The 17,622-nt window shown below is 36.5% G+C and overlaps 1 protein-coding gene across 2 annotated transcripts in view; it reads left to right on the forward strand.

Moving 5' to 3' along the window:
- ipo11 (importin 11) overlaps window positions 1-17,622 on the forward strand; it is a 161,813-nt gene that overhangs the window by 97,203 nt on the left and 46,988 nt on the right. For both annotated transcript variants that reach the window (XM_051902948.1, XM_051902949.1), the window contains exon 22: window positions 4,085-4,161. In XM_051902948.1, the coding sequence (XP_051758908.1) occupies window positions 4,085-4,161 (77 nt within the window). The remainder of the gene's footprint in view (window positions 1-4,084; window positions 4,162-17,622) is intronic.

Below are 17,622 nucleotides of genomic sequence, written 5' to 3' on the forward strand. Positions count from 1 at the left end.
TAAATGGGCACACACAAAAACGTTTTTAACATGCTATAAAAATTATCTGTGGGGTATTTTGAGCTAAAACTTTACACACCCTGGGGGCATCAGAGACTTATTTTACATCTTGTAAAAAGGGACATAAAAGGTCCGCTTTAAGGCATGCAGTGTGAACATAGCCAAAGACGGCAAGGAATTATAGGGAAGTAACCACACAGGTTACTGAAGTCAGCGTTTACGCCTTCATTTATAAGGTGATGTGCAGCGGTCGGAAGGCAGCAAATTTGTGCACAGGCGATAATGCGGACAAGAATGAGGAGAAAGAGCAAATTTCTTTCTCCTATAGGTTTTCCAAGTTTGGCTTGTATAGAGCTGTCACTGTAATAAATTTAAGTATAACAGCTCACTGTCCCTCCAATGAATAACTTAGCTGCCGTCTTCCATATTCACTCACTGCCCAAAGAACTACCGGTTTTTGTCTTTCAAATGTGACTCCCATCAGCGCAGAATTGTGATGAATGTTGATCTAAAGTGGCTTAAAAGTAGCATGAATTCCGATATGACTGTTCAGACTGAGGTCGCATTACGAAACATCTGACCTGTATCTGATTTAGGACCACATATGGAAGTGGCCCAAGTCAGAATGGAAAAGATCAGATTTCATTCCAGTGTTCACACTGTTATGAAATAAACAGCTCTGTGTCACATATGACAAAAAAAAAAAAATCAGATTTGGGCCACTGTTTCCTGCCATCTGAACATAGCCTGCTGTTCGCACTGTTATGAAATAAACAGATCTGTGTCACATATGACCAAAAAAAAAAAAAAAAAAATCAGATTTGGGCCACTTTTGCCTGCAGTCTGAACTTAGCCTAGTTGCTGCTGTCCCTGCTCTCGCACTCGCAGGGCATGTATGTATGTATGTATCGTTGATCTTATCAAGTTTTGTTTCATTGTACCAAAGCTTTATAGATACAGCAGTTTACAATAAAATTCAAAATGGCTAACGGGCAATACAGTTGACCTTGAATATGACTGGTCATTGTACTTCGTATGAACTAAGGAATCTCTAGAGGTTTGGCTTTAGGCCATATTATTAAAAAAAGCTACTGACAAATTTAACAATTAGTACAATTTCCTAAACTTTACATGCGTTTTTAAATCCTCAGGGCACTGACTCTTACTAGATGTTGTTTAAGTAGGTGAAAGCATTACCAAGATTCAGCCTCATATCTGTTTTGTCTTCTAAATGGGAAGAAATGCTAAAATAAAGTAGTAAATCAACAGGTAGCAATATAGTTCACAATACTGGATGATCAATTTAGTGGAAATTGAAAAGACAGTTTCTACTCCAAAGGGGTCAAAACTTATAAGATAATGAAAAGTCAAACTTTGAGTAGGTCAGATCATTATTCTCCAGCAGTGGGCTGCCATAGATCAATACAAAAGCGACACACACCTTTGATAACAATAAGTATTCTGTCCACTGTCAAAACTTGACTGGTAGTGTTTACATTATATTTTCACTTGTGTCTCTGAAGTCCTTGTTTTACCTATACTCTCTATATATTTCACATTATCAGTATTCTACTGCTGTCTGCTCTCCATATCCCTATACTGTCACAATTTAATTCTATGTCTGTGTCTATATATATATATATATATATATATATATATATATATATATCAGCTGATCTGATCTAAATTAACTGCAGGAGTGAATTTATTCACTTTTATATATTTTTTCAGATTCAAGTTTATTTCTTTATTGCCCTAAAGACCCCACATGTATTTGACGTCACATTTCACACATCATGGTGCGTAAAAAGTTAAAATCTGTCATAAAATGTGACTCATGTGGCTGTTTCACCTCTGTACTCCACACTGCTCAGCAATGCCAGTGGTGAGGGCAGCACAGAATAATGTGGCACATACTCTCCTCAGGCTCTTATGCTGTTTTGTGCGCTGCATGAGTTCAACTGTGCAGTTGGCCACCGTGGTGAGCATAAGGAAAGAACAAATTTTCAGCCTTTGTGAGCTCTCTTCATGCTGCTAGCTTGCTGCTCACCATTTTTGAAGAAAGTCGACTAGTAGCATCCGGTTGATGCCTACGACATTGCTATAGCAACCTGTGTGCGGATATGCCCACACTGGCTGAATCCTGGTCCTAATTTTGGAATGTGAAATGCAAATTATGATAATTGATTTGGCCTTGTTAATTTGAATTAATGAGTTAATTTGAATGGAATTAGCCACAACCATACTGGAAGTTGAATTGGAATGACTGGAAGACGAATTTGCAATTCAAAGAACTTCCATTCTGATTTTGAACCACAAAATTTATTACATTTCATGAAATATACGCTATTATTCTGTAGTGTCAGTGAGATTTTATTTATTTTTTTATTTTTTTAAATTTAGTACAATTATTAAGCAAGGATGCATTAAATTGTTTAAAAATGGCAGTAAAATTTTTTTACATTGTTACAAAAAATTCTGTTTCAAATAAATGCTGTTCTTTTTAACTTTATAATCATCAAAGAGTCCTAAAAAATGCATCACGGTTTCCACAAAAATATTAAGCAGCACAACTGTTTTCAACATTTATAATAATTTGAAATGTTTCTTGAGCAGCAAATCAACATATTAGAATGAGTGTCAAAGGATCATGTGACTGAAGACTAGACTAATGATGCTGAAAATTCTGCTTTGCCATCACAGGAATTAAATTACATTTTAAATTGTATTAAAATAGAAAACATTTATTTTAAGTTGTAATAATATTTCACAATAATAGATCTCACTGACCAAAATTGTTGAACGATAGTGTATGTAACTAAGTACAAATTTCTAGACTTTCAAGCCTTTTTAAACTCGTTTTATTTTTTAAAAATATCAATTTGCCTTTCTGTGTTCTGTTTTCTATCTCAATTTAGAGTATTTCAGGTTATTTCAATTTTTAATTGCGTATAACTGTTAAAAAAATTTCTTCACAATTTCGTATTAACAAATTAACATTATCATGTTAACATATGGTCTTTATATGGGTTGAGATTTACCCAATTCATGACTGAGGATATAGGTGTCACATTTCTTCTTTGTTCAGGATATTCCTAACCTCAGGAATACAGCTAAAGCATTGCACTTGTCTTAACTGCCCTCAATCTAAATGGGATCCCAGTTAGTGGCTGTTTCACTCCTGTCAACCACTGACACGTAAGGCTTAAAAGATTTGTGTGACAAATTGCCTGTCCAGATGCGAATGATAGCATGAATCATTGGAGTTGTGCCTCGGAGGAACCGAGCCAACACTTTTTTATGTAAGTGCCCCAAATTACACTTAGCCGTGCTGTCAAGCGTCAAGACAACGCTGAGTCAGGAGAAATCTTACGCATAAATTAATTTATCTTCAGCTCCGAGTTTTAAACCGCATGCCCTACATTCCAATCAATATTGTCCGTGATAATAAGCTCAACCCTCCTTTGTATTTACCATAGATTTCTTCTGTAGTGCTGTAATTCACACACTTGCCATCTTTATCTCCTTTCTGAGTGGATTTCTTTTCTCTCCGTTCCGTCAGTCTTCTCATTGTCTTCGCTCATCTCTTTGAGGAGGGTTAACACCCCCCCTTTAAGTTCAAGGCTTCAGACTCGCTCTCTCGGTTTGTTGTTCTTCCCCGTTGTCCAATTTTCATTTTCTCTGAGTCACTCTATCTCTCTTGTATCAAGACAAAGAGAGTAGCTCTGTACAATAACCCGACCTGCACAAAGACTCCTCTGTAGCCTCTGGATCAAATATAGCAGCACTTCAACAATTTTAGCAGCATCCATTCATTTTCTGCAATGCTTTTATGAAAGATTGCCTGTTTTGTTTAAAGATGGAAGATGCTCGGCTTGAAGCCACCCTTTTTATGAACTGATGCCATGTAGTGTTTCCATGGACACTAAAAGCATAGTTCTTTCATTGTAATATTACTATTATTTGAAGGATTTTTTTTTTTGTCTTTCCATATCATTATGATCAAGTAACATCTTTGACTGAAAAATGGTGTTGCATTTTAAATGAAGGCTGTTCAAATGACATGATCTTTTTCTTCATTCAGGTTGGCAACTTTAGAGAACAGCCCTGCCATCACCCCTGAGCTTCTGAGGATCTTCCAGAATATGTCTGCCCTACTTGGTAAGTAGATGCCTCCTGAATTAGTTTTTCTTTAAGTGTCCGGTTTCTTTTTTTAATTACAGATCTAGCTAAAAGCCAGTGCCAATTTAACTGTCAAATGTACATGCCCTGAAATACAGTTCACAGACTTTTCCATCTGAATTCATCGTCTCAATTTAGATTAGTTTAGTTGTTGACCTCAATCTTCTTTTTTTATTAACGGTTTCCACCTTTTTCCTATGCCCCATGCACAAATTATGGGAGTAACTTCCATTAAGCTGTAAGCAATCAGCGAAAGGTTTGCTCTGTGAACACAATAATAAGCATTTTCAAAACCTGGGTACAATGAGATGACATAATTCTACTTACCCTTCAACCATCAAACATTAAAAGGACATTTAAAAGTGTAAAAGCATTAATAAAATATTACCACAGACCATGAATAACCTGATTATTTCTGATGAAATATTATGGATGTGTTAAATATCACTGTAGTAATATACACTATATTGCCAAAAGTATTGGGACACCCCTCCAAATCATTGAATTCAGGTGTTCCAATCAATTCCATGGCCACAGGTGTATAAAATCAAGCACCTAGGCATGCAGACTGCTTCTACAAACATTTGTGAAAGAAAGCTCCTCTCAGGAGCTCAGTGAATTCAAGCGTGGTACCGTGATAGGTTGCCACCTGTGCAATAAGTCCATTCGTGAAATTTCCTCACTACTAAATATTCCACGGTCAACTGTTAGTGGTATCATAACAAAGCGGAAGCAATTGGGAGCAACAGCAACTCAGCCACGAAGTGGTAGGCCTCGTAAAATCACAGAGCGGGGTCAGCGCATGCTGAGTCAATAGCTACAGACCTCCAAACTTCATGTGGCCTTCAGATTAGCTCAAGAACACTGCATAGAGAGCTTCATGAAATGGGTTTCCATGGCCGAGCAGCTGCATCCAAGCCTTACTTCACCAAGTGCAAAGTGTCGGATGCAATGGTGTAAAGCACGCCGCCACTGGACTCTAGAGCAGTAGAGACGTGTTCTCTGGAGTGACGAATCACGCTTCTCTGTCTGGAAATCTGATGGACAAGTCTGAGTTTGCCGGTTGCTAGGAGAACGGTACTTGCCTGACTGCATTGTGCCAAGTGTAAAGTTTGGTGGAGAGGGATTATAGTGTGGGGTTGTTTTTCAGGGGTTGGGCTTGGCACCTTACTTTCAGTGAAAGGAACTCTTAATGCTTCAGCATACCAAGACATTTTGGACAATTTCATGCTCCCAACTTTGTGGGAACAGTTTGGGGATGGCCCCTTTCTGTTCTAACATGACTGCACACCAGTGCACAAAACAAGGCCCCTAAAGACATGGATGAGCGAGTTTGGTGTGGAGGAACTTGACTGGCCTGCACAGAGTCCTGACCTCAACCCGATAGAACACCTTTGGGATAAATTAAAGCGGAGACTGAGTCAGGCCTTCTCGTCCAACTTCAGTGCCTGACCTCACAAATGCGCTTCTAGAAGAATGTTCAAAAATTCCCATAAACACCTAAACCTTGTGGAAAGCCTAAGAACGGGATGTCATTAAAGTTCATGTGCACGTAAAGGCAGGCATCCCAAAACTTTTGGCAATATAGTGTATGTCTGTATTATGTAACACGTTGTCTTAATCAAAAATGTTAATTACCTGGAACATTGAGTGATAATATTTCACAGTGATTTCCGTCATTTTGACAGACAATAAATATTATATTTACCTGTTTTAGAGACATTCCAGTAAACACTGTTTATAGGGATTAGAAGTGAAAAGGGAGACAAATACATTTCAAAGCATCTGTGAGAAATCAAACCTGGAAAGAGACATGAGGATCTGGGGAGAAAATTCTTGTTATACCACGCAACCCTCTACAATGCAAGTAATTCACTCGCACGTGGATACTGAATTGAACTCTCTTCCACGTCGTCTTGCTCTTCAAAGGACAATTTCACACAAAATTATTAAAAAATGCCCGTCTTGGCGTGTATCCTAGTAAACATAGTCGGTTATGTGTTGAGTAAACGTAAACAGTCAAGAAATAAAACGCAAGTGTACAGTATCAGTATATTGGATCTGTGCATTATGTCTTAAAGTGACAGCGGCTTAATATTCCTGCTGCTGTCTGTTTTTAGTGTATTAAAACAACACTCACTGCAACAACAAAAAAAACAAATAAATAAATAACTCAATGCTCTTGACTGAATATCTTTTGTAACTTTAAAAAGGATTCATCTACTGTATATTTAAATTATACAGAGAAGACTATGCAGTACTATTTTACGTTTGATTACTTTAATTTCTCTACATAATCTACCTAATCTGTATCTAACTCTATCTGTAAAACCTGAAAAGCACTGTTTATTTCATTATTTTCATTGTTCTATTGTTTATTTGTGCTATTGCTTATAGTTTGATTATTTGTTCTTATTTTATTATACTGTTTACTTTAATAGTGTTTGAAATTTATATTTTATATTTATGTTTAATATTATATTTATGTAGATTTTGCATTGTTCTTGCACTTCATGTAAAAAGTCTGGCGAGTAAAATAAAAAATTTACCAGCCAATGGCTTCAGTGTGTCCGTAGAGGGTTACCATGTCACATTAAATTACCAAGTGTAACATTATTCTCTTGAAGTCTGAACATGAGAATATGAAAGAAATTACCGCTTATTCAGTCAAACTGACAGATAAGGAATATTTGTAGCGCAACCTTATGATTTGAAATTATATGTTTCAGCCTTTTTTTATTGGAACTTCCCCAAACTGGAAGTGCCTCCCATAATCTAAAACACAGTAGGTTCATTAGGAAAAAGATGGATAATTTGTCCAATTTGTCCTTATTTACCCACACTTATGTTGTTCCAAACTCATACTGTATGACCTTTTCTCTGGAACACAAAAGGTGAAAAGTATCCTGGCCACTCTTTTCAGTATAATGGAAGTGAATGAGCACTTGAACGGTTCAGCTCCAAAAAGGATGCAAAAGCACAATTGAAGGATTATGAAAGTGGTCCCTACGACTTGTGCGCTATATTTCTAGATTTCTGAAGATTTGTCAGGAGGGTAGACTGAAACTTGTTGTTATTCATTGTATAGTGAATTGAACTTAAATTTCAAAGAGTGACTTTTGGGCTTTAGAAGACTTAAAAAAAACCAGCACGTTTTGTGGACAACATTGTTTCTTTCGCGTCCTTTGCTTGAAGCCAGTATTGTGTGATTTGTTATTATCCCTTTAAGTTTCCTGTTTGTCTGATTTTTATATGGATCAACCTAAAAGCCTTTTTTTTTTTTTTTTCTCGAATGGCCCTGAAATGCAGTTTACAGACTTTTTCCTGCTGAATTTCCAGAGCAGAAATTAGTTCATCCTCCTCAATTTTCTCAATTCTTGTTGGCTGAATATTAAATAAGTTGACCTCAATCCTGTAACGAAATGGGTTTTTAAAATTTCAAGTCAGATTGATTGTCAATCAACAGCTTACTTATGATGTAGTTCTTTTATTCATGAGGGTGTTATTCAATTATTTGAGCAGAGGCCAATTTCATATTCTAGTTGATAGTTGTTGAGCTCTTAATTCTGCTCAGTTCGTTCCCTTTAGTGGTTGTCTCTCGCTCTTGTATCTTTAATTTACTTAAATGTTATTTTGGTTGTAATAGGACTGTTTCTCAGATGTGAATGCGATGATTTTCAGAGCGACTGAGGCGACACAAAAATTGCTGGTTTTGCTTCCCTGGGGTTGTATCAGAATTAGATAATTAACAGTTTGATTAGGGCACTGTAATTAAATATGCTTGCATCACCGCCTCCTAGCCTCTGGGAAATGTCACACAGAAGTGTTCGCTCAAGAGGAGCCGTTCAAGCGTAAGGCCAACACCTCTCATAACCTTAGATAGTTGGAAAGATGTGTAGCCGTCAGAGTTGAGGGATGCTAGAGGTCAGTACGAGAGAGAGAATAAGAGAAAGCATTTCATTAAAGCATCTGCCAGCACATTGAAATGCAAAGAGAGGTGGCTGATTGAAGCGATTTTTCCATTTGCATGCTCATTTCTCCTATCCTCGTCTCTTTCAGGTGCTGATGGTAATATTAGCACAAGGGCCTGTTAAGACTCAGTCTCTTTCATCCATTCTTCAGGGAGCTAGTTAAGAAAAAAAAAAGTAATTTCTCTCCATGGAATGGAATGAGGATGGCCTCTGACCGGAAATGAGTCTAGCAATGACGAAAGTACTGGTCCTTTGGTACAAACTTGATACTAAAATAAAATAAAAAGCACAGGACACACCAAGTCGGCTGTCGTGCCATTTTTGAGCGTTGATCGGCTTATTTTTTTCTGTGTGTTCCACACTGTTGGCTCTAGTCAGATGCCGTCAGGTTTTTTTTTTTTTTTTTTTTTATAAACACGTTGAATCAGCGTCAGCACCGTCGGTGAGAGAGAGAACTCTGATTGGCTGTTCAGCTTAGTAAACGAGTCAGTGCACAGGGATAAAAGCAAAAGCGAGCAAAGAAGTCAAGACAGTACAGACAGAAGCCTGTTATAATTTTACGTCATCTTATCTGAGCATTCCAATGTGCGAATATTTTCATAATAACGTGAGCTGACTGGACTAAAGAACGTGATCAGCATGATTGTTATTCAAAATGGATTGATGGCTTGAATGATGCAAATCTATTGATACCTGCTGAAATGGACAGTTATTTCAAAACACGCGGGCGCAAAAAGCATGTGCTAGTTGACAGTCGCCAGTAGTCCTTTTAGTGTGTTCAAGACCAGTTTTTTGTGGCCAAGGCGCAGCCAACAAAATGAGACAACAGTAAAATTTCGTCACCGCAAGTTATTTGACATTGGCTTGTTGTGTCCTGGGCTTTAATTTTTCTACAATATTGACTCAATTGAGTATCTGAGTGGTGTCTGAACATGACAGAAGGCAGTGGAATATACGTATCCATGTAAAAGTGAGCTTATACCTTGTGATAATGTGACATCAGTGGTCAAAATATGTGTGTTAGCTAGATATTAATGTTATGTAATCATTGTAATATCGACGTTGTTTTGTCATTAGTCAGTGTAAACATAAAAGAAAATTACAGATTTGTGCCATAAACCTTGCAGTGTATGTCCAATATACCTTGCTACTATTATGCAGTTATTTTAGTTATTATAGTTTTGTTATTTTTTTTATTTTGAATTAACTAAAAATATAAAAATAAAAGCTTTCATGTTAATTTTACTTTAAATTTTTGTCATTTCGTTATGCGCATTTGTCTTTTTATTAGTTTTTCAACTAATATTTATATTTTATTTTATTTCAGCTTTATTTTAATTAACAGAAATGTTTTAGTTTTTTAAATAATAGCCCATCTATTATGTCATTATTAATCAACAGTGATGAAAAACACACCACTTAGTGTATTTCTTCAGTCTTCATTGCTGTTGAATGATTGCTTTTAAAAACTTAAAGGATGAAGGAAATACTTAAAGGATACTTGCCATTGTTTTGATTTAATTTGATAGTATTAATATAAATATTTAAAAATTGTAGGGATGCCCGATATATCGGTACCATATTGGTTATTGGTCGATACTAGGTTTTTGTTTTTCCCATCAATTTATTGGTATTGATCTATATTGGATATTTATTTGTGCATGCTAATTATTTTTTTTTTTTTTGTATCATTGCCATCATCTAACACTCAAAGTTAATCTTTAAAAACACTAATAATTTAATAACTCTGTTAAATGCAGTTTTTAGCAAATCTCAGGATGAATATCCATTTGTCATAATGTACATCATAATTTTGTGATGCCTAAATTTACAGCATTTAAACAAATTGATTTTAGTTTTTAGTGTTTTTGTATTGTATAGAATTTTAACATTGGCCAATTATCAGTTTTAGGTCATAACATGAAAATAATTGCTTACTGTAGTATCATCTCAGTGACTTAATTTTCTTTTTCTCTGAAATCTTGCATTCATAGCACCGCTTTTACAAATGCAAAGTGGGACAAGAGAGGTAAAAAAAAAATTACTCCCTTAGACAGAATGTGAAAAAGATAAAGTTTCAGGTTGTCGCCTGCAGCCGGCACTCCTGCGATCTCAGCGCACCGTTCGGGCCAGCTTATCTGCCTGGATGATGAAATCTCATCATCTGTTGTAACACTGTGTTCTTAACGCTGTTCGACAGGGGAGCAGATCTCTCGCTGTGCTCCGAACAGCTCACTTTCCTCATCTCTCACTGCTCGCAGCTCCTCACCTGCTGAGGTCTGGGATGAGAGGCTCCTGCCACGGCCCTCCTGTTGACTACACTACTGTCTTTCTCTCAATCTGGAGCGTGTTCATGATGCGGAGCTGGTTTAGCGTGACGCTGCCATTTGCTTCCTGTTACAGTGAAATGGCTTTAGTAGTTTGGATAATCTGCAATCACTTGCTATCACAGTGTAGAAAACGAGATGCATTTTGAAATTGTTGAAGTCAACATTAAATCAAACTTCATTTGATTAACTACAGTACAAATTAAAGTGTTAGTTCACCCAAAAAGGAAATTTCTGTCATTAAGTACTCACCCTCATGTCATCCTAAACCTGTAAGACCTTCGTTTATCTTCGGAACAAAAATTAAGATATTTTTGATGAAATCCGAGGGTACCTGATCCACACATACTGTAGGCAGCAGCAACCAGACCCGGCCAATACTGAGCCGCCATTCGAACGTAAACACTGAAGCTCTGCACCGAAAATAGCGTAGCAGTATGACAACGTATTTGTTGAATAACAAATGGTGTTATTCAACAAATACGCTGTATGTCCTACGCCTTCCCTATTCTACTTACGGAAAAAATGTAACTGGCGCTGCGTTCGTTCCGTAAGTTGAATAGGGAAGGCTTAGGACATACAGCGTAAGCTTTTTGAAGAATACAAAAGTACGGTTTTGGCGGAAGCACTTGGAAGGCGATCATTTGTTTATATAAAGCATATACATTTACATTTTTTTCGAAAATGACCGATCGTTTCGCTAGATAAGACCCTTATTCCTCGTCTGGTATCGTTTAAAGCCCTTTGAAGCTGCACTGAAACTATAATTTTGACCTTCAACCGTTTGGAGGCCATTGAAGTCCATTATAAGTAGAATAATCCTGGAATGTTTTCCTCAAAAACCTTAATTTCTTTTCGACTGAAGAAAGAAAGACATGAACATCTTGGATGACATGGGGGTGAGTAAATTATCAGGAAAATTTTATATGAAAGTGAACTAATCCTTTAAGTGCATGTAACCTTGATGTTAAAACTACTGCTTAACATGCCGAAGTATGTGCGGCAACTGAGAAGTCATGGGTTCAATGAGATTTTTCTTTTCCTTGTTACTGGGCATGCTGTCCTGTGGACATTATGCCGAACATCACATGAACAAACAGGAAAACAGGTCTCATTGCATCTGCTTTTCAGAGAAAGTGTTAACAGCAGTATGAACTGACAGCTATATCTATATACTTTCCATTGTTGCTGATTTATTTGATTTAAATATCTAAATGCTACTGAGAAGAAGGAAAAATAAAAAACTTTCAGATATCAATCTGCGTATGCGATTGGACATTTGTTATGCTCAACTTTGCTCATTCCTTTGAAGGTATTTTGAGTAAAACGGCTGTATATTTAACAAACAAATATAGATAAAATATAGACATATATAGATAAAAAAGTAGAGTTGCTACCAAGTTAACTTCTACTTGACACACTGCAGTCAGGGAATGAGTTTTTGACAAATGGATTAAAAATTGCAGCACTTCTAAGAACACATTTGATATTAATTGTAATATATAATGTTCCCTTGAATGGCACTATTTAGTTTGTTGTGTTGGTGCTTTACACATTTACTCTGTGCTATCAGACCTGTGAAGTGACTTTTCCCGTAACCCGCATGGGGGTTGGAGCCTATAATGGAAATGTTGACACTTGGTTTAATAAGATTTTCAGAAATGTAATGAACTTCTCTATTTGTGACAGCAGAGCTTCATTAGCGATGTAAATACTCCTACTTATTCTCACACATACACAACAGAAATCCCATAATAAGTAAACTTAGGGCCATGAGATTTGCCTTTTAAATGCCAGATCGTTTGCAGTGGTTTTAATAACCTAACAAAATTTCGTACCCATTTGTGTGGCTATTTCAGTAGCACCGGTAAATGTCTGAAATGCCATCGGGCTGATGCCTAAGCCTGTTTGCTTTACTTACAGCAGTTCACAGTGGCAGGAAAGTCATTGCTTTTTCAAGAAATATGTTTCTATGGTGAGTTATTTCACTGTTACTGATGGCAGCAGTTGATGATCTTGACAGTGCTAGAATTGTCCCCCCCTCCACCCCCAGTTTTATCAGGCCCTACAGTAGAAATGCTCACTGAACTGTCTTTTTTTTTTTTTTTGACCCCAGCAGCAAAAGCCCATAGATTTTCTCAAACCAAATGTGACTTCACCTCATGCACATTTCAATGACCCTTTGACTGATTTTCTGCAGAGGTGGAAGAATATTTTTCGACTGCCAAAGTTTTAGTCTGTTTCCTTTGAAACTGCTGAGCATGTACTTGTGTGTGTTTTTCATACTTGTGGATGTTCATTACTGCCAGGACAAGTAATGAGGCCCGCTGTTCCTGATATGCTGAGAAACGCTTTTCACGCTATAGATATGCTGTTTGTCTGGATTTCATCTGAACAAGGGATGCTTCATCTGCCTCTTTGACTATCTCTTTGGTGAATCTCCAGACATATTTTTATGAAAAAATGGGCCTAGATGCTCGAGCTGTCAGTAGTGTTTATTGGCTGTCAAAGAGTTGTAGCCACAAGCCTTTAGCAAAGATCAGTGCCTTTGAGAAATGCGAGTAATTGAGCGGCATCTACATTTCATAACAAGCCCTTAGAGGCATAAAAAAAGTATCTTGTTTTCCTTAAGGACTAAACTTTTAGAAGCGCCACACAAACAAATATCAACAAGTGGCTGTGTACAAAGTCAGAATCTGTACACTAAAAAATATAACTTTGAGTGAATTTACGTTCAACCAATAAGCTACATTAAGTTAGAGAGACTTAATTTGTAGCATAAACGCACATTTTTAAGTTGATTACTCAAAAAAATTAAGTCACTCAAACTACCAGAGTTGTAGCCCTGTAATCTTATCTATTTCAGTTCAGATCAGCAGCTATCATAACACATGCTAACATAACTTATTAAACACGTATATTTAATGATCAAGTATATTACTTGTCACTGGTATTAGCACAGTCATTGTTTATAGAGTCAATGTAGTGTTTACCTTCATGTATCTACTCTTCAGCACAATGGTAACCACAAAAACTTCTACATAACAGAAACTCTTTTAAATGTCAAACATAACTGCGTTAAACATTAACAGGTCTTTCCTTTCACAAAAAAACAAATTAACACTTCATTTCTAGGGATGGGCATTTCAAGCAAAAATAATATTTGATGATCACTGGGAATTATTCAATTATTATTCGAAAAATCGCACCCCTCCCCCGCATGCACGCACGCATAGGCTACACACACATAAACAGAGAGAAGAGAGATCATTCTTGCTTGCTTTTTTCACGGCCATTCATAACGGTGCAGAGCAGAGCGAGCATTTTCATTTAATTCATACAGAAGTTGAGCTTCCATAGGAACTAACTGAAAATGCTCGCTCTGCGCCAGTGGACACGCACCATGAATGCCCGTGCGGCATTTTACTTTCACTTTCAAACTAGCACCAATTTGGGAGTGGCGATTGCTTGAATGCTGGGTTCATTGTTACTCTTAATGAAAAACACAACAACAAAACAGTACAATGACAAACCTGTTTAAATGGACACTTTTACATTTCGCTTTTGTCAGTCAAGAGTGAGGCGAAGTGAGGGGAAATCCGACTCCTGCAGTTGATCTGTGCTGCGACTCTCATTCGGCTCACGCTGAATTGAGTAGACATGTTTAGTTTCTAATTGTAGTGTCCTCTAACTGAACTAAATGATTTTTATTACTATTAAAAAATCAATGACGGTGGGGGGCAGTGCCACAGTGGGCAAGTGATAATACCAGTGTTGTGTCTGAACACTGGCAACACCGCCTATCACAGCAAGTCTACCTCAAGCCATAATGATTTTAGGCTGCCTAAACGCATTATAACATATTGTGAACAGCCTAAATGACGGCACTTAATCTGAACATTAATTTTAATGTCTATGTTATATGCCACACAAGCCTACAATGTGCTTGTGAGACAATGTTTCCTTCTTCTGTTGTCTGAGCTGATTAACAGCTTTTAGGTGCGTTATTGGCAGCGCGCGTCACCCTCTGGTTACGTGAAAGTGTCACCACCGCATCAGCACCGAAAACATGGGGAATTTTTTTAAGACGATAATCGCACAACCTATTTGATATTCTATAATTAAATCAACTAATTGAATATTTGAAAATCGTGACACATCCCTATTAATTTCAACATTTATTCTCCTTATCCGGTCCAATGCAAAGTTTCCAAAGTTTTCAAGACAATTTCATTAAGTTACTTCAACCTTTTTCTTAAAAAAATGCCAATTAATGCAGAAATTTGAGTTTAAATCACAGACGATATTAAGTTGATGTAATGATAAACATTATTATGTCAACAGAACTCTACAAAATAATGTTTGCAACCTAAAAGGTTTAATCAAAACAATAAATTACAATTTTTTAACTTGTAACCATGCATTTTTTTTAAGTTGTGGTAACAGGTCCCCTAAATTACTAAATTACAGGACTACCACTGGTTATGTGAAAACAAAACGTAATTCCAACAATTTCGCAATTCTTAAACATAGTTGGTTATGTCTTAAGTAACCCTAACATAACTTAAGTAATGTAAAGAGTTCGTAAAGAGAAAAAAAAATCTGATGTGTAATATTATATTATACCATGCATTAGGCCTTAATATAATAAACCTGCTGATGTCTGTCATTTTAATCTAACAACAAAAGAAAAAGGGGAATCACTCACTGCTCTTGATTGAAGCACTTTTAGTTTTAATAATAAATTTATTTGTAATTTTTAATAACAAAGATAAAATAACAAAGAATTGTAATTATTAATATAGTAACTATTATTATTAAAAGAATTGGAGGAAAAGATGCATCGTGATGCATCAAGAATCATTTTATAATTGAAACATTACTATATGTTACTACATAGTTTTGGCATCCCTGTTCACAAATTCAGGTTTAAAGTGTCATCTGTCATGAAAGGCCCACTATTTCAGTAAACTTTTGCATTTTACAATTGCATACTTGAACTACTTAAATTAAAGGTTGAATTTAAAGGTCAAGATCTTGTCTAGCTGTTGTTTTCAGCAGATCATGTTTTTACAAAACTCTTCCAGTCTCATTTGTTTCCAGTCAGAAGGTCTGATTTACAATAAGACTGAATGAATTAAAAAATTTGTACTCATGGAAATCTGTGACATGTCTGTCCTGCGTGTACTATATGTCTGTTCACAGCAATGGACCGAACAGAGAGGACTGTCTATAATCATCATAACAATGATGGCAGTATTTGAAAATCTGGATCACTTTAATATCCTACTGAGAGAAATGGCTTGAAACAAAGTGTTTTTTTTTTTTTTTTTCCCTTTCTTTCGTATCAAAGATTACTGTGTTCCCTATCAGTTGAACATGCACTTATAATATGCAGAGAAGAGTTAAAAAAAAAAAACTGCCTAACTTTATGCCCTTTAGCTTGTTATGAAAAGCATAAAAAAGTCTTTGTGGTTTCAACACTATGTGCTTAAAAGCGCTGGCAAGGAGACAATTGAGAGTGTCACACCATTCATACATATTGAAATGCAGTTTATTTACATAATTTTCTCTACAAAATAAATTTTTCGCACACAGGTGGGGCTCTTCACAGGGTACATCTAATTCTCTACTCCAGTTAAATTAATGTAGCATTATCATCACCTCTGTGAAAGCTGCTGGATGCATATGTAAAGCTTTTGGTCTGTTAACAGTGATGGCAAATTTCTGCCTATTAGCTTTCTGGGTTTCTCAGCTTTTTGAGTTTCTTTTATAAATGTGGCTTCATGTTGGCCAGACTAATCTTAAAACCTGACACAAATTTTCTTATGTACATTGATTTCATTGATATTTCGTATTGTTAAGCTAATGTGTTTACTCTTAATCTATAACATTGGGTTCGTTGCCTCAAGCTATAGCTTGCATGTGACCTTTCTCGAAATAATTTAATGACAAAAATCCACTGAGGCTTGGATTGGTTCTTTGAGAGGTTATATATCGCTTTTCTTGATTTAATGGCAGTGAAAAAAGAATGGCAGCCATGTGAAAGATTTATAGAGTTGTGTTTATTTTGTTTCATTTTCACATCTAAATGCATTATCAGTGCCCTGCACACATCTGTTCAGCTGACAGGTTTTTCATTTTTTATTTTTTCGCCTTCATGCCTCTGGGCGCTTTGGGCTTGGCCCTTGGCCGTCTGCGCTCTTGAGCACTCAACAATTCTGAAGGCCTCAGATCAGCTCTTAATGTCTTAATGAAGCAAGGAACAATGGCTGAATATTAAAAGCATGTTAGCTGGCACAAGGGACGAATTTATGGGATTTGTTTCACTTCGGTGCACAAGAAAGACCTTATATCTGTCCCTCATTGTCTATAAGCACTATTCTGTTTTTTGATTTACATGTGAAATTCCACTAGTACTTTTAAGCTATTTTTAAATATTAAAAAAAAAAATCTAGCATATTTGAGCACTTCATTAAATAAAGGCACTCACTGTTTTGGCATTGATCATGAGTGAAGTCGAATAGATTTACTTTTTTCTTTATATTAATTTTTTTTAGTCAGTTCGTTAATTATAACAAATTATAAATGGGGCAGTTGTGGCCTAATGATTAGAGAGGTCGCGGGTTCGAGTCTCAGTACAGGCAGGAAATGTAGGTGGGGGAGTGAATGAACAGCGCTTACTTTCACTCTCATTACCCACAATTGAGGTGCCCTTGAGCAAGGCACCAAACCCCTAATCGCTCCCCAGGTGCCGCAGCAAAAAAAAAAAAAAAAAATGGCTGCCCACTGCTCTGGGTGTGTGTTCACGGTGTGTGTGTGTGTGTGTGTGTGTTAGGCTATTTAATTGCCATTCAGGTTTCTTATACAGCCTATATAAAACTGATATGAAACCAGAAAAAAAGATTTGAAATAGCTGAATAACAGCATGCCATAATCATGCCTTAATGGACTGGTCATTATTTTCTCAGAGGGAGCAGGGTTTAGTCAGAGCAGGATTAGCTCATAATTCAGTCTGACTGCATTAGTCCAAGAATTCCCAGCTAATTATGCTCAAACATGGATTTGAATACAAGCTCCACAAATATTCATTTTACAGTTCCCTGTGGCATCAGTAATAGATTTCAGAGAATCTTAGCACT

The sequence above is a fragment of the Ctenopharyngodon idella genome, chromosome 8, assembly GCF_019924925.1.
Source record: "Ctenopharyngodon idella isolate HZGC_01 chromosome 8, HZGC01, whole genome shotgun sequence".
Taxonomy (NCBI): domain Eukaryota; kingdom Metazoa; phylum Chordata; class Actinopteri; order Cypriniformes; family Xenocyprididae; genus Ctenopharyngodon; species Ctenopharyngodon idella.